Here is a 27553-nt window from a genome sequence, read left to right as displayed (position 1 = left end):
TCACTTCTCTATAAAAAGTTGAGTGCACCTCGAACCTTGACCCAGCCAAAGTTATTTGGTTTAGTACTACCTATAGGTGGAATGAATTAAGTCTGTGCATTACATTTGCTTAGGGCAGCAGGGTGTGGTACTTTTATGTGATGTTTATGGTAAAGAAACAAAGAAAAATAAAGGGAGTGCTTGATTGGGCAGACAGAATTCAGTGAAAACTATTCTTAAAATTCCACCAATCGAACAAAACTGAAACAGAAGCCGTATGTTGGTTAGTGGAAATATCTCCATCACTGATTTTAGAGCATACACTAACCTCTGCTGTTTGATTGTTCCTGCCACCTCCACACAGAAAGTTTTGGAATCCAGTCAGAACAGAATTCTTTATTACTCGTATGGGATTCCGATTTCTAGAATTGCCAAATCTGGGAACATTTTCATAAGCGATATTTCTAGTCAATCGAAAATGGATTAGCAACTACTGTTTTAAAATTGCGTGGCAATATTGACCAAAATGATCCCTGCAAATGAGCCTGCCCAGCATAAATGATGTATCCTAAATTGTTAAATAATAAAAATAACAAAAAATACACACAAAAAATCCAGTCTGAAATATTTCACCATTTATATCTGACCAGCAAAACAAATAAATACATTACTAAGAATAATGTTCTGTGACTTGCTAACAACATGAAGTCAAGAGTCAAGAATGTTTTATAATTTTCTCTCTCTATCTCATTAAGTCCCATTTCCTCATGCTGTTCAAAGTTTCTCTTGTAATTGGTAACGTCACGAATCTTCATAATTTTCTGTCTTCATGTCATTAAGCCCCAGTTCCTCATTCTGTTCAAAGTTTCTCTCGTAATGGCTAACACATAACTCGGGGTCTTTGTCTGGTACATGGGGATTCTGAAATTGAAGAATCACATTTAAATAACCAGATAGTTATAATAATAAACTGAAGTCACTAACTAGAATTTAAGCTGTCATTTGCCAAATTGCCAAATGCAATTTAAAGCTGCATTTGGAGAAGATATCTCATTACCAATTCGCCAAAAAGCAAATTCGAAAACTGTATATCATTTGTATGTTTATTGCTATTTTAAAAAATAATCCTGTTTAGCTAAATGTTATTTGAAACGGACTACAGATTTGCTGAACAAATTCGCCAAATTGTTATTAATTTTTGGTGTCCAGCTTAAACCCTAACTGACCCTAGTTATCAGACAGTATAATATATACTCTTCAAAAGAAGAAACGCAAAACCACATTGTCGTAACATTTGGAGAATTGATTTAATTATTGAATGGCGAGTCCGATAATTACCAAATGTTGGAGGATTGTTCACAATTCACTCTAGTCCATTGTGAGTAAGTGATAGGACACACCACCAAGGTCAAGGTCATCTGGAGTCAATACCGGGTGTGGCCTCCGCATGTGTTGACAACTGCCTGGCACCGCCTGCCCATTGAAGCAACCAGAGTACGGATGACGTCCCGGGGGATGGTGGCCCACTTGGCCTGCAAGGCTGCTGCCAGCTCGGGCAGGGTCTGGGGCTGTGGTTGTCGCTGTCGGAGGCGTCGGTCCAACTCGTCCCATAGATTCTCAATTGGGTTCAAATCCGGTGATATCGATGGCCAAGGAAGGACATTAATGTTGTTGTTCTGTAGGAAAGCCGTTGTGAGACGTGCTGTGGGAGGCCTGGCGTTGTCATGTTGGAACACTGCGTTGGCGTTGGCCATAACTGGAACGATGTGTGGCCGGAGGATCTGGTCAATGTAGCCCTGTGCATTCAGGTTGCCCTGCACGTGGACCAGGTCAGTTCTGCCAGTGTGTGAGATGGCTGCCCACACCATGACACTACCCCCGCCGAATCTGTCCACTTCCTGCACGCAGTTTGCCGCATAACGTTCACCACGACGCCTATACACGCGACATCTTCCATCATGACGTCGGAGCAGAAATCGGGACTTGTCACTGAACCACACCTGTCTCCATCGCAGTTGAGGCCATTGTCGATGAATCTGGCACCACTGCAGTCGGAGTCGACGGTGTTGTGGTGTTAAGATGACACCTCGAACTGGACGTCTGGCACGAATTCCTACCTCACGTAGGCGGTTCCGTACGGTCTGGTCGGATATCCTGTGCAAACCTGGTATTGCTGCGGCTGTGGAGGTGGCAGTAGTCAATCGTTCCCGAAGGTGGCGTACCCGGATGTAGCGGTCCTGCCCGGGGGTAGTGAACCGTGGTCGACCGGATCTAGGGAGGTCACGTGTTGATCCATGTTGCTGGTAACGGTCCCACAGTCTGGAGATGGTGCTTGGGGACACATGGAATGCCCTGGCAACGGCCGTTCTGGATTCGCCTGCGTCTAGTCGGCCGATGGCATTGTTTCTCTGCGGTTCACTGAGACGTGGCATGTCCTGGATTGTCAACTGTTGGCCAGATACAGAGGCCAGGCAAGCGAACACCCTGCACTTTTATACTGTCGGTGTTCATGTTGCACGTGCAGACAACGCACGTGCAGTGGTGACATGGTTTGCACGTGGCTGCATTTTTGCGAATATTCACATTTTGGAACTTTATTGTACAGTAGCTGCGTTTTATCGAATGTAACTGTGGGAATGTGTTTGGGACATGCAATGACCTTATATTCACAAAGCATGAACCGGTAGGAAACATAAAATCGGAGTTATAACCCATTTGTACCCTTTTGCGTTTCTTTTTTTGAAGAGTATATTTGCAGTCATTACAATATTTTACTATTCAATTACACATCACTTACAAATCAAAAAGCAGAAAAGATCTAATAGACAGGGGTGGGAATTGGTGAACTGTAAAAAAGAGGAAATCTAGAGGGTTCGAGGGCAAGGACGATTAAAATGCGAGGAAATGCAATGTTCCACGAGAGGAAAACCACTGATCCAAGGAGAATTCCCACCCCTGAATAGATGCGTAACAGATGTAAATTGTGTCAGTGAATAAAAATAAGTTTGTTTTGTTTAATGACACAACTAGAGCACACTGATTTGTTCATCATCGGCTGCTGGATGTCAAACATTTGGTAAATTTTGTGGTAAATGTAGTCTTAGATGAAACCTACTCTTTTTCCATTAGCAACAAGAGATCTTTTATATGCAGTTTACAACAGATAAGACAGCACATAACACAGCTTTTGATATATCAGTTGCGAGGCACTGGTTGGGATGGGAAAAAACAATCAGAGAATGGGTCCACTGAGGTGACTCGATCCTATGATGCAAGGAGTTAGTTCCCACCCCTCAACATAAATTAATTAAATTACTTAACAGTACATTAAATACAGTCATTATTATACTGGTACAGACATATATTTTATCTAAATATTATGAGAGTGATAGTTGTGTTCGCGCGTCGCTCGCGTAAGTATAGTTGGCGTAACCCATTTTTTTTCCGCACGTTGAATGTATGACATCATTTGCATGGTCATGACGGGTTACGTAAAAACGAAATGGGTTACAGTCATGACATTAAACTTATATGTTGTCAATCAGTACCAACGCCACAGGAAGAAACCCGACACCCCTATGCAAAATGAATCAGCGCTGTACTTTCTTGTGGTGATGTATAGGGGCATCAAGTTTCTTCGTGTAGTGTTGGTACTGGTTAACAACATGTAAGTTGACTGGACTCGAGAATAATCAAATTAAAGCTCTGTGGCATCAGATTTTGGGGAAAATGTGTATTTTAGACACAGTAGCTTGTGACCATTTAGTTGTCGCCGATTGCCAAAGCATTACAATGTTTCCTCTAGTGCTTCCCTACATATCAATATCAATAAGGGAAGAACTGGAGATGACTCGAGCTAACCCATGAATAAAGTAATATCTGACTGTGAAAAAAAAAACACCTTAAAAAACCTAAAACCAACAGACATGAAAGTGAAAATGATAATAACTAACTAGAGGATTTAAAGAGACGACAAACCTCAATATAGCTGTTACCAGCCGGATCATCCAGGATAAAATGAATGTCAAGAGTTTCTCCAGTAATTATCTGAAGAAAAACAGAAAGAAAACAATCACTACCGATTATTTAAAGAGTTTAAAATTAAAACAAGTTTTTTGGGAAAATAGAATAGATGTTTAACGACACCCCAGCACAAACAATACATCGGCTATTGGGTGTCAAACTATGGTAAATGCAAAAAGAATGTGATGATCAACAGTAATATAAAAATTCAACACTGAAATGAAAACACAGAGTAAAGAACTGTGCAAAAAATACAACTATCACAGATAGGTAACTTAAAATTTAGAATAAAATTCTGTATCACGAAGAAATTGCAATACAAGTTCTGGGTGGAACTGAAATGATTCATCAAATTTCTTCATCAAAAATATCTTTTCTAGTTTTTTTGTGATGAGTGCACTCCACCAAAATGTGTTGTGGGGGAAAAAGTTTACACACAACATTGCATATCTATTTGTACATTGTTAATATCACACTTTTCTCTGTATGATAAGTTTCAAAACAACTCATTGTAAGATAAATGATATCTAACAGTCACTCATGTAACATTCTCTATTTATTTATAATTGATCGTCACACTGGTAGAGGTCCAACTGTTCAATGGTTCAATTCTAATCGATCACAGACACATCACTCATTATAGTTTAATGAATTACCTTATCTATCTTCTGGCAGAAGATTTCCAGTTTGGTCACAAGGTCAGGCTGGGAGCTGTCGCCATGGAAAAATGGGTTCAAGTCTCGTAACTGGAAACAGGAAGGAAGGAAATATGTTATTTAACGATGCACTCAACACATTTTATTTACAGTTATATGGCATCAGACATATGGTTAAGTACCACACAGATATTGAAGGAGGAAACCTTCTGTCGCCACTTCATGGGCTTTTCTTTTCGATTAGCAGCAAGGGATCTTTTATATGCACCATCCTACAGACAGGATAGTACATATCATGGCCTTTGTTATACCAGTTGTGGAGCACTGGCTGGAACGAGAAATAGCCCAATGGGCTCATTGACGAGGATCTATCCTAAACCGACCGCGCATCAAGCGAGCACTTTACCACTGGGCTACGTCCTGCCCCAGTAACTGAAAACAGAAACAACTAAGTACATGTACATAAAACACTGGCTTCCAGATTTCATGGACATAATTGTTATGGGCAGCATGTTGATACAGTGATCATGGACATAACTGTTACGGGCAGCACGTTGATACAGTGATCATGGACATAACTGTTACGGGCAGCACGTTGATACAGTGATCATGGACATAACTGTTACGGGCAGCACGTTGATACAGTGATCATGGACATAACTGTTACGGGCAGCACGTTGATACAGTGATCATGGACATAACTGTTACGGGCAGCACGTTGATACAGTGATCATGGACATAACTGTTACGGGCAGCACGTTGATACAGTGATCATGGACATAACTGTTACGGGCAGCACGTTGATACAGTGATCATGGACAGAACTGTTACGGGCAGCACGTTGATACAGTGATCATGGACAGAACTGTTACGGGCAGCACGTTGATACAGTGATCATGGACATAACTGTTACGGGCAGCACGTTGATACAGTGATCATGGACATAACTGTTACGGGCAGCACGTTGATACAGTGATCATGGAAGCAAAAGTCTATTACTCATTCGCATGTAACATAAGCAAACATTGCTATGAAAAACAGTTTCTGAGTTCCTTGATGACAGGGCACAAAAATGAAAAAGAGTTTTCCATAAAATTGGAAGCCTAAGATCTCTAAACAATATTTTAAAAACCTAGCATACACAGGATTCAACAAGCCTTCTGAAAAACTGCTAAAGCAAAACATGTCCCCTACCAAGCCCAACAATGTTTTGTATGTCCTACATTCAAGGTCCATAACTATGTGAAAAGTAAGTAAATCACTATGAAAGTTAAACTTGATCAGTAACAGTACGTGATAAAGCTATATCTAAAATGTCATCTCAATATTTTCAGGCATTGCAAAACAAAAGTCCGGAAATTTTTTCGTCTATCTGCTGGGCCACAACTCTTGTCTAAAATAGGTAAATCGCCATGAAAGTCAAACTTGATCTATAACAGTAAATGATAAAGTTATACACAAAATGTCAAATCAATATCCCAAGGCCTTCTGAAAAAAAGTCCAAACAACAAAATTTCATATCTCCTAAGTTCAGGGCAATAACTCCTGTCAAAAACTGGTAAATCGCCATGACAGTCAAACTTGATCTGTAACAGTACATTATAACGCTATACACAAAATTTTAGCTCAAGGCATTTTTTTTCAGAAAACATCCGGAAAACCATATGTATGACGAACAGATGGACGTAGATGAAACCTATAGTCCCCTCCAGTTGGACTGGTAGGGACTAATAAGTTTTTGAACAATGGATTCAATATTTGATGAACGGACAGGGACTAATAAGTTATAGTGAGTATGTAGGTGGGTAGGTGGAAAAATTGATGAAATAAAGGATGGATTATGTTAAAGTTTGTTTTGTTTAACGACACCACTAGAGCACATTGATTTATTAATCATCAGCTATTGGATGTCAAACATTTGGAAATTTTGACATATAGTCTCAGAAATGAAAATTACTACATTTTTCCATTAGTAGCAAGAGATCACCGTATATGCACCATCCCAGTCAGGATAGCACATACCATAACCTTTGATATAACAGTCGTGGTGCACTGGCTTGAACCAGAAATAGCCTGATGGGCCCACCAACAGGGATCGATCCCACAATGACTGCTCATCAAGCGAGCGCTTTACCACAGGGCTACATCTTGCCCAATGGATGAATTGATAGCTAGGATGGATGGATGGATGGATGGATGGATGACAGACAGACGGACGGATGGATGGATGGATGGATGACAGACAGACAGACAGACGGATGGATGGATGGATGGATGACAGACAGACGGACGGATGGATGGATGGATGGATGACAGACAGACGGATGGATGGATGGATGACAGACAGACAGACGGATGGATGGATGGATGGATGACAGACAGACAGACGGATGGATGGATGGATGGATGACAGACAGACGGACGGATGGATGGATGGATGGATGGATGACAGACAGACGGACGGATGGATGGATGGATGGATGGATGGATGACAGACAGACGGACGGACGGATGGATGACTGACAGACGGACGGATGGATGGATGGATGGATGGATGACAGACAGACAGACGGATGGATGGATGGATGGATGGATGGATGGATGACGGATGGATGGATGGATGACAGACGGACGGATGGATGGATGGATGGATGACGGATGGATGGATGGATGACGGACGGACGGACGGACGGACGGACGGATGGATGGATGGATGGATGAACAGACTAACAATTGGACAGATTGATTGACTGATGATGGAATTGCAGAATAACAAGTGAATCTGTACCTGTGTTTTAATATCTATCAGCAATCCCTCGACAGTGCTGAATTTTCCGCCCAGAGTTCCTGATCCAGTTTCAAAATCAAGGTCCGGAATTATTATTTTGGAAGATTCGCTCTGAAAAAAAAATTATGTCACCATAAAGCAACTGTTAGCTTTGAGTGACTACATCTGAAAGTATTGCCGTGCATTAGCCGACTTCTTGGATCAGCTGGACCCCAAATATCTAGTACAAAATCACTGGCCCTGTGTATCAGCCGAGGTCATCTTTTGTCCAGTTGTATATTGTACTGATTTCATTAATATTGCCAACGAATATCTTTTCTTTTTAATTACACTATCCAACTTAAAATTACATGGACCGTGTATTGGTAAACATGCTGTAAACCACAAATAACTTGAAATTACATGGACTGCGTATTGGTAAACATGCTGTAAACCACAAATAACTTGAAATTACATGGACGTGTATTGGTAAACTTGCTGCTGTCAAACACAAATACCGTGGCGATAACAATTTAGCATGATTTTACTCGTATTTAAGACGTGGTAAAAACTAGACAAAGAGGAGGAAGAAGGAATGTTTGTTTAACAACACCTCGGCACATTGTAAACCACAGTATTATGGTTATTTTAACATCTGGTTGAAATAGTGAAATAAAAAAAATCCTGCTGCTGCCACTAAGGCTACTCCTGTTGGTAACTCAGCAAGGGATCTTTTAGACAAATGTTCCCATAGACAGAACAGTCCATAATACAGTACATAACTTGACATACCACTGGGCAATTACTGGTCTTACTGGTGTCATGGTTAAGCCATCAAACTTGTGTCTCAAAGGTACTGGGTTCACATGCCACTACAGGCTCCCACCAACAGGAATTTTTAATTTTTGAGATAGGTGCAAGGCCGCTACGTCGACTTCTCTCTCACTAACTCATTGTCCTGCACAGACAGCCCAGATAGCTGAAATGTGTGCCCAAGACAGCGTGCTTGAACCTCAGTTAGATATAAGCACGAAAGTTGAAATGAATGCACTGCTTGAGACCGGATGAAGTCGAGTTCATCAACACTGATCAATCTCTTTAAACACATCTCTATCATTGAGATACAAAAAGTTTAAAAGTTTTGTTTTGTTTAATGACACCACTAGAGCACATTGATTAAATAATCATCAGCTATTGGATGTCAAACATTTGGCAATTCTGACTCGTAGTCATCAAGGGAAACCCGCTACATTTTTCGTAATGCAGTAAGGGATCTTTTATATCTACTTTGCCACAGACAGGAAAACACATACCACGGCATTTGATCAGTTGTGGTGCACTGGATGAAACAAGAAAAAACTCTACCAGTTGAATGGATCCAGCGAGGTGGTTTGATCCTGCAACGCAAACATCTCAAGCGTGCACTTAGCCGACTGACCTAAATCCTGCCCCACACTGAGATACATCCCACATCCTGTTGAATTTATAAACAAAGACAACCGAAAAAGATGGAAAACATCTCAAATCAGCCACTGAAATTCATGATAGTAATTGGCAGTGCTGCCATAAAATGATGTTGTGAAACTGATTTGCTACATCTGTTTTATCATTGTTCGATATATACTGTGTTGTTTTATCATTGTTCGATATATACTGTGTTGTTTTATCATTGTTCGATATATACTGTGTTTTATCATTGTTCGATATATACAGTGTTGTTTTATCATTGTTCGATATATACCGTGTTGTTTTATCATTGTTCGATATATACCGTGTTGTTTTATCATTGTTCGATATATACCGTGTTGTTTTATCATTGTTCGATATATACCGTGTTGTTTTATCATTGTTCGATATATACTGTGTTGTTTTATCATTGTTCGATATATACGGTGTTGTTTTATCATTGTCGATATATACGGTGTTGTTTTATCATTGTTCGATATATACTGTGTTGTTTTATCATTGTTCGATATATACTGTGTTGTTTTATCATTGTTCGATATATACTGTGTTGTTTTATCATTGTTCGATATATACTGTGTTGTTTTATCATTGTTTTGTTCGATATATACTGTGTTGTTTTATCATTGTTCGATATATACTGTGTTATTATTATGTGTACAAAATTCTTGTCACAAGATAACCCAAATTTCAAGGGCTGCAAATAATAATAATAAAAGTACCTTTATGACGTCTCTTAACATGTCACGTTTGTTTGTAATATGCAGATCAATCTTGATGCCCTTCGGTTCGATCCCCGTCCCTCCCTTGACTTCACTCTCTTTGTAACCACACTCATCACACAGCGTTACCATGAGAACGACCTTCTTGAAGTGAGGGATATCTCAAATCTCGTTAAGGTGTTACATAACAAACAAAAACTTAACAACTGATTGATATATATATTGTTTTTATAACCAGGGCCTCTAGAATTTGTACAAAATCCACTAGTCAAACATTTGGTAATTTATATGTACTTCCCCACAAACATGACAGCACATACCACAGCCTTTGATGTACTAGTTGTGTGCTACTTTTACCAAAAAGTACAAGAGATCTTTAATATGTACTTTCCCACAGAAACAACAATTAAGGATTGTCCGTTATTTCTTTTACGTTCATCGGGGTATGAACAAGAAAAATCATCCAAAAACTGTGCAAACATATGTTTTTGATGAACGTGAAAATTTTTACTGACAATCCTTATAATTAAATTTGAATCATACTTGCTGATAACAAGACTAAAACTTCATACTTTTATTTTTAATTATTTTTGGTCCATAAACAATAACGCTCAGTACGACAAGTTGCCTATATGAAATGACAAGTTGCCTATATGAAATGACGTCATCAGATATGACGTTCCCTGATGATGTAATTTTTATGTTGAGAATTGAACAAATTCACGTTGTTACATCTGGACCAATTGGATGACGTTATGTTATAATGAATGTAAGAGAAATTTAATTATTACATATATACAGTCTTCATGTATCAGTTGTGAGGCACTGGTTGAGATTTGGGGGGGGGGGGGGGGGGGGGGGGGGGGAGACAATAGATCCTTTGACCCACTGCACTTCAGGTTGTTCTCCACCACTGAGCTATATCTCACCTCGTGACAAAAGGCAAACACACAAAAATGTCTTAAGAACGCAACAAATTTTTATTTACAGCTATATGGCATTGGACACATAGTTAATTTTTTGTGGGGGTTTAACAACACCACTAGAGCACATTGATTTATTAATCATCGCCTATTGGATACCAAACGTTTGGTAATTCTGACATAGTCTTAGAGAGGAAACACGCTACATTTTTCCATTAGTAGCAATAGATCTTTTATATGTACCATCCTACAGACAGGATAGCACATACCACAGCCTTTGGTATACCAGTCGTGGTGCACTGGGTGGAACAATGCCTGGACATATAGTTAAAGAGCACACAGATCAAGAGTGAAGAAACCCTCGGCCACCATTCCATTGGATTTTTGTTTTATTAGCAGCATTTCATTTTAACTTATTTTCATGCTCATATCCAATTAAGGTTCAAGCATGTTGTCCTGGGCACACACCTCAGTGGGTTAGTTGTTAGTTATATTAGCAGCAAGGGATCTTTTATATGCATCTTCCCACAGACAGGATAGTACATAACATGGCCTTTGTTAAACCAACTGGGGAGCATTGGTTTAAATTAGAAACAGCCCACCAACAGGGATCGATCCTTGATCAATTGCATTATCAGATAAACACTTTATCACTGAGCTACTTTAGGCCACAGGTATAAAAGGATACCGACAATCTTCATGTTGGTCTCACACTGGGCCTTGCAGTTTGGACACAAACTCTGAAACTGCATCACCTGCAGAATACAAACAAACAAAGATAAAAGATGCAGTAATTTTTTTTTTTTTAATTTTCAGAATTTTGATTAGCAACATTTTCGAATTGTGTAGTGATCTCTGAACCAAATGTTCCCTAAAAAAATTCAAAAATGAGTCATTACTTTTATTATTTAACATAAGAAAATGAAAATATTTTAAGCTACAATCTGATTTCTCTAATTTACAAGGGATGTTCCAGAATTAAGTACATGTTAGAAGACTATGGTTAGGAGACAACGTTTTAGTATAGCCATTACTCACAAAATATTATTTCTATTTAAACCATGTATGCTAAGTGGAAATGATGTAGCAGACCTATAAGGTATAAAATATTTATTGTGCCTCCCACCCCTACATTATCAGCTGTGAAATAGTCCGAACCTACAATGTTCTCAGCATAGAATAGTTCACTTAGCTTGCGTGGGGTGTAGGAGTGGGGGTGTTTACAATTATTTACATTTTCACAAGCAAACAAGCCAACCAAAATGTTGATAAAAATATTAGAAAATAAACACTTTTAAGAAAAAAAAGAGTTTGGTTTGTGAAGATATTAAATGGCTCATAATCCACTGCATACTGCAATGTGTATACCTTGAATATCAAACTCCGAAGATGACAATAGTAACATTTGTGGCCAAAGCTGCTAAATGCAATCTTTCAATTAACATACAAACCACAGCTATATGTACAGCAACCCTTCATAAGGCCTACTTAAAGAAAACCAAAGATATGAATAGATACACAAGATGAATACAACACACCTCATCTTCTCCAGTGAAATTTTCCTCTTCACTCTTTTTAGTTCCATCATCTTGAAGTTCTGCTTGCTGCAATAGGATACATCATAATAAAGGCCATCCATAAACACTGTACATCCAGAGGGGAAGAGAGGGTCAAGCATTATGTATAAAGAGTGTACACAGGGGGACGGAGGGTTCGCTGATGAAGTACATTTGCCAATGTGCTATAAAATAAGGCCAGTTATGTAACCTAGGATAAACACTTTTAAATCCAATCAAATGTCAAGTTTGTTTAAAACATTTAAATAAATTAAAAATTTGTTATTACTTGAATGTCTCAAAATTGTTGATATCAAATGTATGTAATCTAAGCTCCTAATTGTATTTGATGTACCTGTCAGCAATCAAGATCAATGAACACTCATATATGAGTGTACAGAAGGTGTATAGGGAGGGGGTAAAAAGATCCCAGATTTCGTATGTACGTACTTTACAGATGGCCCCTAATGTAACACATTTACTGATACATCACAATCTGTAGCACTGAGGCCTTCTCCACACATCATACTGCTTTATGACAACATAATAAAAACTATATAATATGTACACAGCAAACATAGTCTTTACACAACTCAATCTGATATTATATGGCAATATAGACAGTGACAATTAAATGTTTTTATATCTTAACAAAACAGAATTTAATATGCTACTGTTTTTTTATTCGGGCAATGTATTGATATTTCTAAAACAGTTGATTTATTAAAATGAATTTTCGCAACAGTATTTAAAATACTACTATTTTTTTATAATGATTTTGGTTATGTATTGATATTTCTAACAGTGACACAGCAGATTTATTCAAATGAATTTAGCACAACTCACGGTGTAGAGTCCAAGCTCATGATTCTGTTCGGTTGATCTCATGTAGTGCATCACTGACAGCTCCGGGTCGACATTCGGAGCACGAGTAACAAGTTAAGGAAAACAATCAGAGACTGCTGGAAACATGGCCTAAAACAAATTGTGTGTCCACAAACATGCCAAAATAAATTAGGTAAGGTGGGTCAGCTTAAAAAAAAAGAAAAGCACTACATTCACCCCTACAGGTCCAAATAAAATGTTTAAAATGTTTTTTGTTCAACTATATATTATATATTTTAAAAAATAATAATAATAATAAATACATAAAAAAACAACAACAACATACATACAGGGATGTGAGAGGGGCTGGAACAAAAAACTTACTGCTCACCTTCTTTCTTCCCAAGTCGAACAAAGGCTTTCAAATAGCATATCCTGGATTGGACAAAACTGGCCAATCGTAGCAAAGCTGACAAAATCCAGCCAAGGGAATGTACTATGCATGAATACTACTTGCGATCACTCAATATTACGTTCGATCTAACTTTTGTGCGCGGCGCGCCAGTCTTCGTCAGTCAAAAGGTGCATCATCTGTTGGGGGTTTTTGGGGTTTTTTTTTAGACGAAATGGAAAAGTGCATTTATGCGATTCCGTGTAGCTCTCACATCCATGTAAATACATAAAAAAATAATATATGATCAAAACTTGCAAAGTAATAGGACACTGGCAAAGAATTACCAAAATGTTGGTCCTAATGACTTTTGTGAGTATATTTTATGATTTGGCAAATTACAGTATAAATCCTAGACAAGTTGACATAAAAAAAATAAAAATTTAAAAAAAAAAGCAAAAAAAGATATATTAAAAAACCCAAACCCAAAACCCCCCTCGCTACTAACATAATGAAGGTATATTTTAAGGCCCTCAGTAATAATAGACTCCATCATATGTGGTCACGTGGGATAGAAAAAGTACACGGAGGTGGTGAAAATTTCGACCCAGGACGATGCTTGCATATGATGGAGCATTTTTCTCCCATCAATTCGATAAATAAACGATTCTTTTACACAATCAATCAAAGATGGCTGAAATAAATAAACTACACTATTATATTTGCCACGTCTGTTTCATGTGTTAAATATAATTTAACACTACAAATTAACAAGACAGCTTTTATAATAAAGGTTTTAATAACAAAATATTGATCTAAAACTAACCAACTTGCATTGATATGACGTCATATATTACCAATGCTGTAATACTCCCCATGTTAAATTCAATGACTTATAGCCCATGCAAGACAGATTTATTCCGCATGGGCTGCCATTATGGAATAGGTCTGTCTTGCATGGCTAGGGATGGGAGAAATATGAAATCCTGCACACTAAGAATCATCACAGGAAGGTGCTACAAGGATATGGGTTTTCTATGAAGCTGTTCCCAGAAGGATCATCCACAATCTGAAAGCAGGAAATAAATTATATTATTCTTAGGCCTCTGAAAATGACATGAACGATTGTTTTCTCCATGCGACAAGTCTTGTGTTGTGCTACCCATTTAAATCTGGGACTCGATAAATGATCAATGTAATGATATTTAGTGTCAAACATAAGATTATTGTTGTATTAGATCAGGAATCTTTGTCTACTGTGTGGTAGGCAGCCATTCTGTGCTTTTGCTATACAGTTATCTGACTGAGAAAGCAATCATAACTGTCTAAATGTCCGTCTAGCTCTCGAACGGCAGAGGACTGAAACCCAGTAGTGTGAACAAAACAATTGTACTCACAATTTTCAATGACCTGTATGTTTTAGTACCATTGTACACAATTTAAAAAAACAGATTTTATTATGTTATAATTGTGTTAACCAGATTTTCAATTCTGAGGTTCAATGGCACAAACATAGCAGCTCACTTTTTGGTCTAAATTAAAAAAACATAAATTTCAAGTTGTTAGGTTATATTTCCATTGAATTATTGCAAACTGAACTGCAGTTACATTGTTCAGTTACTATAATCTTCAACATCATAAAGCCAAATTCTAGCACGTCCAGCAACTTAGTCAATTTCCCTCTAAACTAATAGATATTGAAAATTAAAATTTGGTTAAAATCAATAACAAGAGTTATTAGGGTACCCACACTAATCTTGTTGTTGCAAAGTTCCTTGACCAGTCTTCAGTAGAAAATGTGAGTGATCATGCACGCTCATCTCCACACTTGTCTCGAGAATTGACTGTTCCACATTAAACTTTTAAAACAGTTTTTATTTGTAACGCCATACTTAATACATCACTTTCCAAAATGACATAAAAGTGTCCCAGTTAGTTAATCTTACCAACTCAAATGGTTGTTCCACATTTTTCAGTTCTTTCAACCTCTTGACGAATTCGTCAATCTTGGCCGCTACCTCTGGATGCTGAATCTGTGAAAACACAAAGCAAACATTAAATTCAATTTAGTGGCAAGTTAACACAATAAAAATGTAGCATTTTCACAAGCAAAGAAGCCATTTATTATTTCCAAATAAGAAACTACTTCTTCAGGAACATAGACGGTATTGCTGAGAATCTCTCAAAACAGTGTCATTAATTATGTCTTCAAGCCTTCAGATTTCATGGAATTAACATTCCTGGTACAGTGTCGGTAAAATAACGGAACGGAAATTTCTTATCCCATGATTATCATAATGAGTATGACTATTCAACAGAACCTAAAAACAGTTTCCGATGGGTTCCCATGATCTCAATGCACGGAACCGAAAAAGTGTTTCCCATGAAATTTGAAATCCTATGGCCTGTGTCTTTGAAGCAAAATATTTTATTTGTTGCAATCAAATGATAAAAAGCCATGCTAGCAGAAATAGTCTGTCTGTCTGTGTCTGTCTGTCTGTCTGCCTGTGTGTGTGTGTGTGTGTGGGGGGGGGGGTGGGTGCGTGCGTGCGCGTGTGTGTGTATGTATGTATACACACAGTCAGACCTCGTTACAACGACCATGTTCGTCCCTGGGTCACTTTGTCGTTATATCAAAATTGCTGGTGTATCGAATTGTCATGAGTTATCTGCATTGCCAAAATAACATAACAAAAAAATACTAATTAATATTAACTGAGGAATCAATAGCATTTAAATAATTAATGCATTGCAATTATTATTAAAAACAACAAATACAAATACATACATTAAATATGTTTTTATAAAACATCATTAAATATAAAAATAAGGAACATTCACCGTCAGTCTAATCAAGACATCTCTGATTGGTACCTGTTTCGTTTACAAAATATCATGAAAATAGAAGCTTTTATTGTTCGAAATTAATCCTTTAATTGGTTAACTAAAGGCTTATTTGCAAAAACAATACATCGCAGACATCAGTAGCTTGGACAGCATGTGACACAATCGGCTCACTACGAAATCAAGGATTCTAAGTGGCTGTGTGTGTACTGCCAACGTGCTACAGTATCTGTGATTATGTAATGTTGTTGTAAAGAGGCGTTTTCAGACGTCGGATGCACGTTTGTTCCTAATTTGCTCTGTCAGTGTCTGAAGGTGTGAATTCCGGTGTAATGAACAGAATAACACTGATGTACGTTTGTTCCCAACAATTTGTGGTCGGATGGTGTAAATGTCGTAGTAACGATGTCGTTGTAACAAGGTCTGACTGTGTATATATATATATATATATGTGGTAAAGAGAAATTTTCAATGATTAATTGGTCTTGTTGCCCTGCTAACTCTTGCTACATAGAAGCTGAAAGAAATAAAATGCAATGAATTTACAGAATAATTATACTATTATAAGACTAAATGCTGTAGAAAATATTTATAAGACTCGTCCTTTATAGATGTTTTTCCTGACACTCTTATAAGAAAAATCATCTACCAAAGGACTCATCACTTTAACTATTATTCCAAAGTCAAAGTAGCTATTACAATAAAGTGAATTGTAATTAATTAATTTATATTAATGTATCTATATTTTAACAGAGATCCTATCACCCATCTAACCTGTGGCACTGTAATACATTACTGACAAAACATTGTAGGATTTGGGAGTTAAATAAACTTGTTGCAGATATCAGTGAACACAATTACTGACTGTTTAAGAATTTTCACATAAAGATTCCTGATCTGAAAGGCAAGAGATGCTATAATTAAATTAATCGTAGCATGAGAACTTGACTAACACTAATAGTTTGCTTATGCTAGGATAAGACTACCAATTGCCAACACAAAGTTGGTCAACTTTTCGCTCTCATGACTTCTATGACTGTCCAATTGCTAGTCTATGCACTCTTACAGCTCGATTCTCAGCATATACAACACCTACGACTGATTAGTTGTTAATATCTGAACGCACAAGTTGGGAATTGGGGAAATTACAACGCACTGTCAAGTTGGTGAACTTCGTTGTAACTGTTAACAGTCTGAATCTAGCATTAAATAAACTTACTTTACGCAGAACCTGGTCTTGTTCCAGTCCATCAACAGCTCTGTCAATGATTCCTTCCACCGTGGTCAGCACTAGATGAACAAAGAAAAAATATTATTATTTAACGATAGACTCAGTACATTTTGATTATGGTTATATGGTGTAGGACATATGGTTAAGGAACACACAGAGGAATGAAAGAGAAAACATGATGCTGCCACACAATGGGCTACTCTTTCCGATTAGCAGGATCCCACAGACAGGATAGTATGATGATCATCATAGAGCTTGGTGCACGTACAGACATTTCCTTTCTGTTTCCACACTAATGCTGATGCATAGCTTCTGTACTCTGACTTCAGTGGACTTGGTTTGAGTTTGGAGTTTTCCTTCTCCTAGGAGTTTTCTTACTAGGATTCTGAGCCTCTCCAGCCCAGTTTTGATTTTGGAGTTTGCTTCTCCTAGACAATTGTCTTTCTTGACTCACGTCCTCTGTCTGTCCAGTCCATATTAGTCTAGTCTTTACCCTCTGACCAGCCCAGCTTGGCTGACCCTACCAGGAGCCGATGCTCCAACTGGCATAGCTCTCCGAGTCATTGAGACATGCAAGCTACCTCACCACGTCAAGGAATGGACCATGAGATAGTATATACCATGGTCTTTGTTACACCAGTTGTGGAACACTGGCTGGAATGAGAAATAACCCAATGGGCTTAATTCATTAGAATACACTGAGATGAACATCCGTATACTGTAAACCAGAATCATCTTAGTGCATATTCCCAATGAGTAAATTCGGCAGATGACCGACTTCGTCTTAAGCACACTCAGACCTAAAAAATAATGCATGTGCAGGCTGCAAAATTACCGGGTTCGCATCGCAAAAAGCGATGCAAAATCTTGCGATCGCGATGCAATATTGTAACAATGACTAGCAGTTTGCGTTGCATGTTTTTTGTAACTAAATTGATCTTTGAATTGAGATCGCGGGAGAAGAACGCACTCAGGGGTGTCGATTTTCCGTGATCGCAGCCAAGGTAACTGATTCGCCAATGATAAACATTTTTAAAATTTATCTCAGTGTACAACCTTCTCGCGTGTGTTAGTATTTCAAATAGAAAATACTGTCGGAATACGAGGAGGATGTTTGACGTTTTAACAAGAACAGTGACATAACGCACTAGTTGCTACGTCATCGTGGTAACCTAATTTGCAAGCAGCTATGACCTTGTACACTGAACTTGTAGCCTACCGTGCACGCAAATGTATTATGTTCACGAATTAAATATACCGCGAAAATTGTGAACATGCTGATAGCTCCACGAATTTAATTACGCGTTAACTTATTTCCGATTTAGCTTTGAATAATGCCTATAGATACAAAACACATAGCGCATCGCATGCACTTTATTGTTATCGTCAAATTACCTGCTACGTGGTTTTATACTACAAGTGACACTCGGTGCTATGCATGATCTGCGTTCAGCGATAGCCAGTAGTCAAAATGTCTGATAATTATTTTGACCGGTTGTCGAAGTGGTCGTTCGGTTTAACATTTGCGTTAAAAAACAGTCTGGCAAACATTAACGAAAAACGGCTGGCTGGACTCATGTCTGGTATCTCGTGACTACAAGATTTCAGTTTGTTGTTTTTACACTGATTATTCTTATATTCGATACATACTTGTGGCTTTCGTTATTTGTAAACCTGAATGCAACCTATGAATACTACTATATTTGGTCTAGTTTGTGATTTTTCAAGTTTTCTGCATCATGTATTATCAGACATACATGCGGACAAGACTAACGGTACGTGGACCGCATGGCGAGAATGTCTCGAGTATAATTATATCGTACGTGAAACTGTCATTGAAAGGAGTTCAGTTGATAGTGGTCATTTTTATTTTATTATTGGCAAAAACTATCGTGAAAATGTAAAATGAAAGCTTGATCGCGAATTATTTTAGCCGCGAAAATGTTTGCGTATACATACGGTATTATCGACTAATCAACAGCTTGGCGTTTTTAATTTCGAATTGCCTCGGCAAATAATGTTCCAGTAAAATATGTATATATATCGTTTAAGAATTGTCAATTTTCATAACAAAAATGAACACCGAATACGTTGGAATGATCAGCCAAATGAGGATTTTTTCTTGGGCTTCAATCGCACTTTGGATCAGACATACAAATCAACTCAGGAAAGACTAAACAATCACTTTGAACAAGTTAGATGACCAAGCTGCTTAGCATAACCATTGACAAATATTATTCAGAAATATGTTGTACTATTAAAATTAAACCCGGACATTTCTATGCTATTTTCTATATAGCCAAAAAAAAACAAAGTGAGATTCTCTGGGTGTGTGTGTGGAGGGGAGAGGGGGAGGCAACTGCCCCCCTTGACCTCCGGGGGATACGGTCTTGTAAACAAGTGACAGTGATGACCCTTCACATGTACTGTTCTGTACTTGTTTTATTTTGGGGTAAGCAGCCCACAATACAGATACATGTATAAGAAATATGCAATTTTATTGAAAAGAATGTGTTTTATTCATGTTTACTCATTTTATTAAAGTGCTAATCAAATCCAATAGTTGCTAATCAATTCTCCATCCAGTAGGAAAAACTGCTAATCAAAATTTTAAAAACAAATTGCACCCTGATGTGTATAAATTATACAAATTAACAATGCAAAATTAATACACATGCATTCCCCACCCCTCCACTAACAATGGTGGTTTATTCTGTATTGTAAAATAATATATACTTATTGCTGGCTTACAGGGATGGATATTATTACAGAACATTGCAATGCATGCCTGTTTCATCATCACTCAAAAATCAGGTATGTTTGTTTCTTCAGTTGTAAGACTAATTCCTGACATGACAAGTTAAGTATTACATAACCATCGGCTCTCCAGAGTGCATATTCACTGGGATAGTGCAATATGGCTGCGCCCGTTATATATAATAGCCATCACATTTAACCATTTTATTAATTAACTATACGATTATACTTGTTGATATTAAGCAATAATGTACATTATATATCGTTGAATATGCATACCAGTCCAAAAATTTTAAACAGAAAAATGTATATAATATCTGAAATTTGACAACATAAACTTTGCTTAGAGGTGACAATTTTTAAAAAGCAAAGAGTTTGTAATAAAACGGAGATTAAAATTGTTTCATTTAAAGACTGCTTACCTCCCTTGTTGGGTGGCATCTCAAACTCGAGAGCTGGAATTAAGACTGTAGCTGAAGGCGTTTGAACGACTTGTCGATTGAGATCCTGAAAGGCAACAGAACATCTGAGTGTCCAGTGATTAATTCTGGTACTGTTAACTAGAGCACCCTTTGCAACAAATATAAAAATAAAAAATTATCCATTCAACTAATAGTTTTTACCCAGCGGCAAAAATAGAATAGAACAGAATAAATGTTTAACGACACCCCATCACTAAAAATACATTGCCTATTGGGTGTCAAACTATGGTAAATGCAAAACTAATGTGATGATAAACATCAATATAAAAATTCAACAGTTACAGCGGTAAAAATGTTCCATCGGTAAAATCCCTGACCTACAGCACTTCATATCACAATGACGGCAATTGTCATCGGTGCAGACATTAAGTTCAAGCCCTGTGACATATAGTCTTAAAGGAAATCTCCTACATTTGTTTATCAACAGCAAGCAATATTTTTTATACTTTCCCATAAAAAGTACATTACATTCCACAGCCTTTGATATACTAAACGTGGGGCACACATGTTAGAATGGGGGGAAATCCCAATCAGACTGAGCTAGACCAGCATTATTAGCAGCAGAGGAGGTTGGCAAAGTGGATTCAGGGAAGTTAAAGTTATACTAAACGTGGGGCACACATGTTAGAATGGGGGGAAATCCCAACCAGACTGAGCTAGACCAGCATTATTAGCAGCAGAGGAGGTTGGCAAAGTGGGTTCAGGGAAGTTAAAGATATACTAAACGTGGGGCACTCATGTCAGACTGAGCTAGACCAGCATTATTAGCAGCAGAGGAGGTTGGCAAAGTGGGTTCAGGGAAGTTAAAGTTAAAGATATACTAAACGTGGGGGAAAATCCCAATCAGACTGAGCTAGACCAGCATTATTAGCAGCAGAGGAGGTTGGCAAAGTGGGTTCAGGGAAGTTAAAGTTAAAGTTTTTTTTAACAACAGTACTAGAGCACACTGATGGTGAATGGAAGTACACAGAGACTGCACCTGTGGAAGATCGAATGAGGATGCCAGGTGGGTACACAGAAATACATAGAGTTTGTAGAGAAAATTAACACGTAGGTGATTGTGATGACAGCTCAGAAGACGAAGTCAGAGGACACTGACTGAACAAGTCTTTGAAAACTGCGAGACCGACAGTTTTTTTGTCATGTCGCTTGTACATGTCTATTTTAGCATAACCTATTTTGTATTTGTGTATTAAATTTAGGACATCCTACGGCAAAAAAAAGTGTTTCAAATTTTTTTTTTTAAACAAATTAAATTTAAATTGTTTACCTGAATATGTTTCTTAGTAATACATAAATTTAGTTGTTAAATATAATAATAACAAATTTAATTAAAAATAATTTCTTTTCAACATATATATTTTTTTAACATGCTTTGAGATGAACATTCTTTACACCATGTTTATTCTAGGACTTAAAAGTTTGTGAAAAATTAAGTGAAAAAGTAATCCCAAAATCTCGGATTCCCAGTCTGGAGCTCCACGCGGTAAAGACGTGTTTGTTTCACTTGTGCACACTGCACGTGCTTTCGTGTGCTCGACTTGGGGGTCCTTCATTTCGTTGTTTTTGTCAGCGAAATGAAGTTTTCTACTGGGATGTATGCGGCCATTGGAACTGATTGAACGCTGGAACGCTTCTCGTTTCGACAGCCTACATCACCAGGTTGGCTTCTTTTTTAGCGAGATTCCTTGCCTCCACGCCATTTCTCCGTCTGACTGTCGACTTGTTTTTTTTCGTGACTCGTATGACGGCCATTCTGAAGAACGCCACGGTTGTTCGCGTTTAGTCTCTACATGTCCGAGCCTGTCCTAGCAGAACTGGAAGATTGACCGCCCCACTCTAAGAAGAAATAGGAAGCGGGGTGGGCCCCTACTACTCTTTTCTAGACTTTACTTTGCTTTATAGTAATACCATCTCGTATCCTCCGGAGTCGGGCCCGTCCGCACCACTATACCAACCCATGACAACTGGACTATACCCTAGTCTGATACTATCTCTCTCTCGTTCAGACGGATCCGGCTTCTCAAGATCTGTATTTCAGCACAGCACTACACCTTCAACGTCTATCGACTGTCAATCTAGGGGTTTTCTTGATGGGATGCAACCCATCTCGTCCCTTTAAGCTGTGCACCCAAACGGCCTTAACGAGGCCACTCGCGTGGACATATCGATCGGACTTTAAACTTTTAGATCTGCGTTCAAAATTTTATGTCGAAATTACTCTTTTTTTAAAATATTATTAAATAGTCTGATCGTCTCTTCTTTCTCTTAGTTAATTTTGGACTGTCCTTCTAAAATGCTCCAAATTATATAAATATTCAGCCGAGCAATCAATCCTTTTTATTTTTGGCTTGTAACCTTTTACTTTTTTTTATTTATTCTATTAACTTTTTTACTAGTTGCTATTTTCAAAATTCTGCCCATTTTCAACACCCCCCCCCCCACCCCCCTTCCATCACGAGTCAGGCCACCGATCTTATCGAAGGTCGGACTCGGGATGGGCGTGTTCGAAACCCTAGTGGTATATGGGTACATTAAACTAGTTATCATCATCACCAAAATCTCGCCTTTTGACTTCGTAAAGATGAGCCATAAAAATAAAATGTGATCACATGACACAGGTAGTGCGGTCAGGTCCCAGTAATAAAATAAAATGGTTTACTTGATTATAATTGTAATATACTGAACTGACCCACCTCTTGGTTCTTTATCCGGATTCGGTAACGAACGCCTTTGTTCTGTATACTCCCTCCAGGCTGCAATGAAGAGTTGTGGTAACCACAGTGGTCGCACGAGAACGAAGACACAATAACTTCACGGAAAAATGGAATTTTCGTGAACAATAATCGAGTTGTACCCTGAAAATAAAGAGGGAAACATGAATTACAGTTCTTGCTGCGACTGAAAAAATATTCAACGGGAATGTACTGGTGTGAGTACAGGGATTTATCCAGACATTCTGTGCTAGCAAAAATGGGTCCTTTCCCAAAAGCAAGTGGCACTGAACATTCCCAAGTTGACGTGTAAATGTTTTTGTAAATATACATGTCTGTTCTAGTAAATTAATTTAACAATGGTACATTGCATCATTCAATGGCTTTCAAAAAACAAAAACAAACAAAAACACCAATTATGATTAAATCGTGCTAATTACCCATCAGACATAAGACTCTGCCAAAACATCCCAGAAAAATGCCTGGTGTATGAACTTCCACCGAATTAAATTTCTCATCTACCATAAACGATTTTGGTGCACTGTGATTAACATCCATAGGTACTACTATAAACCAAGTTTTACTGACTTAGGTCTTGTAGTTTGTGAGAAATGGAGCTGAACTTGAAACTTCAGCATTGAACTGTAACAAATGTAATATTTATACCTCGCCTTTATGAACTAAAAAGGCAAGATGTAGGTATTTTCAGAGTTAGGGTCCCTGGTATTTGTACACCAGGGAAAATATTGGTAATTGTGGAACTGTCCGTGGTACTTATTGCATGGCCTGAAATTGACAGGGAGCAGGCAGCAAATACAGTGATTGAAATAAACACTTGTCTGTTTGTCCTGACAAGTGAAAATCTGCTGAAACAAGCAAAATGTACCCGAGTGGTGGTCCAGAGGACAAGTTAAAATGTTCAGACCAGTTTCATTTTGAACAATCAAAAACATCGTCCTTGCTCTTGAATAAAACAAACCATTTATTTGACAAATGAAAATATTGGCCGACAAGTAGATTTCTACATGTCTGATGGACTAGCGTAAAAATAGTAAGCTTTAATCCGAGTTATGGAGTCTCATAAGGTTTCTTAAGTTTGAGACTTATTACTCAAACTGCTTCTCAATTTCTCACATTTGCTTCTAGATTAAAATTTGACAAGCAAAGATTGCTTCCCAATCCACAAAATGAATTTCAAGCCTCGACTTTTTGTGGCTTTCTACCTGGTGGGGCGGGACGTAGCCCAGTGGTAAAGCGTTCGCTTGATGCACGGTCAGTCTAGGATCGATCCCCATCGATGGACCCATTGAGCTATTTCTCATTCCAGCCAGTGCACCATGACTGGTGTAACAGGCTGTGGTATGTACTACCCTGTCTGTGGGATGGTGCATATAAAAGATCCCTTGCTCCTAATTGAAAAAAGTAGCCCATGAAGTGGCGACAGCAGGTTTCCTCTCTCAATATCTGTGTGGTCCTTAACCATATGTCTGATGCCATTTAACCGTAAATAAAATATGTTGAGTGCGTCGTTAAATAAAACATTTCCTTCTTCTTCCTCTACCTGCTCTTCACAGTTGACACAAATACTTTCTATCTCGGTAACTTCTGGTCCATCATCAGCATTGATATTTTGGAAGAACGGCTTTTCTTTTTCTGAAGTTGCCATAGTTACTCAAATTCAGCTGCAAAAAGAAAACAAAAGTAAACTGGCATCATTACAAACAGTTTATACACTAACAAAAAATGCAATAAGTTACAATGATCCATTAAACCAATTGAATTTCATATAGACCATTCCTTCATTTTATATATTTTAATACTTTTTTTTGTAAATGTTAATTGTCTTTCTTAAATTAAAAGTTAGTAACTGATCGCACCATCGTTTTGGCTTCGTATAAATAAATATAACATATCAACCATAAATTTTTTATATGATATATGTGATAAATATTACTTTTTTATTTCTTTAATCTTTTAAACTTGCACTTAATATTTTTTGTAAAATTAAAAAAAACAAAAAAAACATACCAACATGTAAACAGTATTGTTTGCTCAATATGGAATTCCAAATCTATTTTCACGGAGATCAAGGTAAATCTTCTTTTTTTTTTTACTTTAATGTGGTGAAGCATTGGATTGAATGGTATCAATATTTCAATAACATCACTCTGTTTATCCTTACAATAACAAACCGGGTGAATGACATTTCTGTTTTCAGAATTCTGAAAAATGTTCATCAACAAATTTCTACTGAAAATGGTTTGTTTCAAAATTACTTATGCACTGTAATTAAAAAACAAATTGTACTATTTACAAAATAGGGATATAAAGTGAAATTACAATAAGATATGTTATATTTATTGTGTACAATGTCAAATCGAAGATCTAGACTCCAATAATGGGCACCATTCCCCATCATTCTACAGAGGCTATGCCATTTTTTATTCCCAATTTTGGAGTAAAAAATTCCCAATCTGAATGTAAATCTCATTCACTTGACAAACCTTCCCTCCCCAACGTTTTATAATGCACAATAGATATATTTATTTGAATAAACACAAGTTCATGTATATACATATATACAGCATTACTTTTTTAATTCTAATTTGGCTTAATAAGATGTTTTGAAATGAAACTGAAAATTCACAATTTTTGGTAAACGACACTAAAATTCCCAATTTCAAAGCCATAGATGTAAAGTCAAATTTTAGAAATAAAACCCTGGCTCTGCATGGTTCAAACCCCATGATCCCAGCTTGCACATCCTACATGCTAGCCACACCACCACAGAGACTGAAGCAACCAAACTTATTGTTTACCAGTTTCGTGGATTGGCATGCGTGCATTTTGACAGAATCAACCAAATGCTTGTGAAACATTTTAATGACAAGGGTCCATATTTTCAAAGCTATCTTAGCACTACGAAATGGTAAAACCATCATAGACTACGACGTCACTATGCTGGACTCAGAGCAGAAGTTTTATTTCACTTGCTGCTGGCTAGTAAATGACATTTATCCTATCACTTACCCATGATATCCATGTCATAAATCTATGTGATAATTTAGTGTATTAACCCTGTTAATAATGGTATGCAAATTTGCAAGGCCTCTAGGTAATGTGTTGCTGTAGATGGGTCATTAGCTAACAAGCCAACAAGACCTGTATACCTGAGCATAACATTTTCAAAGATTTAGTTAAAATGCGTGACATCAAACTAATTTGTGCTAATCGTGATGACATCATATTACAGATGGCGGCGACTTTAGCAGTGATTTACAATTTTTTTTATTAAATGTTATTTTAAAAGTGTTTTGGGATCAATGGAATTCACTACTTGTTTTTTTTAATATGTAAAATATCAACCTCATCTTGTTTTAAAATTGGTATTTGGCAATAAATAATAAATTGGCAGAGCCTCGACAAATACTTATTAACACAAAACTCAGTTGATATTTTCCATATTAAAATACTTGATGATTCCTCTATACATTCACTAGCCAAATCTATTCCTCAACTCGCTACATCAAATCAAATCAGTTTATTCATATCAGTACATCAAAATAAACCCTATGAGATAAATTTATAAGTATTAAAATGCAGTTTCACTTGTTGATCCACTGCGTGGCCAAGTGGATACAGTGCTCGGCTACTGTCCCGATGGTCTGGAGTTCGAATCCAGGTCTAGCATTACGTTGTTTGTAGTGTTTAATGCAATACCCAATTGGCTAATTCAAAGCCATAGGTGTCCAATAGGGGGAGAAATACAGAAGTCTTTCCATCAATAAATGCTAGATGGTGCTTCAAAATGTTTATTCCAAAAAGAGCCAAGCCCGCAAAGTCTGCAAACCCGACTATATTGATATGAAATGACTATATGGTATTAAATCATAAATGTATATAATGACCAAGGTACGAAATGATCAGGCAGCATGGTACGAAATGACTATGGTATGAAGTGACTATGATTTTCCTAACATTAAACATGTCAAAGCCAAAGGTGACAGGGCTGGCATTGGCTAGGGCCGTGTACTGTGTAGGTAGGGGAAAGTCAGTTTTGTGATGAGTTGAGCAGAATTCAACAAAATCATTAACAAATAAGTATTGTATAAGAGTGCCACAAGAAACACATACCTGCCCAGTTGATTTAATTTAAATAATCAGTAAAAACTGCTGCACGAGGTCAAAACAGGAAGTTGTGTTAATACACCGGATGTTG

The 27553-nt window shown here is 37.5% G+C and overlaps 1 protein-coding gene across 1 annotated transcript; it reads right to left on the bottom strand.

Moving 5' to 3' along the window:
• Window positions 1-599: 599 nt before the first annotated feature.
• Window positions 600-27553, bottom strand: LOC121386641 (zinc finger protein ZPR1-like). The gene is made up of 15 exons (XM_041517612.1): window positions 27469-27553; window positions 24896-25016; window positions 23317-23478; window positions 20561-20645; window positions 17370-17440; window positions 15253-15339; window positions 14335-14375; window positions 12937-13021; window positions 12073-12138; window positions 11223-11289; window positions 9612-9772; window positions 7447-7557; window positions 4659-4748; window positions 3958-4026; window positions 600-900 (listed from the first exon to the last, which is right to left on the bottom strand). Exons 2-15 carry the CDS (start codon window positions 24998-25000, stop codon window positions 781-783), a joined length of 1320 nt encoding a protein of 439 aa, XP_041373546.1. The 5' UTR covers window positions 25001-25016; window positions 27469-27553; the 3' UTR covers window positions 600-780.

The sequence above is a fragment of the Gigantopelta aegis genome, chromosome 12 (genome assembly GCF_016097555.1).
Source record: "Gigantopelta aegis isolate Gae_Host chromosome 12, Gae_host_genome, whole genome shotgun sequence".
NCBI lineage: Eukaryota > Metazoa > Mollusca > Gastropoda > Neomphalida > Peltospiridae > Gigantopelta > Gigantopelta aegis.
The sequence above is the reverse complement of the archived record's forward strand: the minus strand, read 5'-3'. Positions and strand labels throughout refer to the sequence as shown.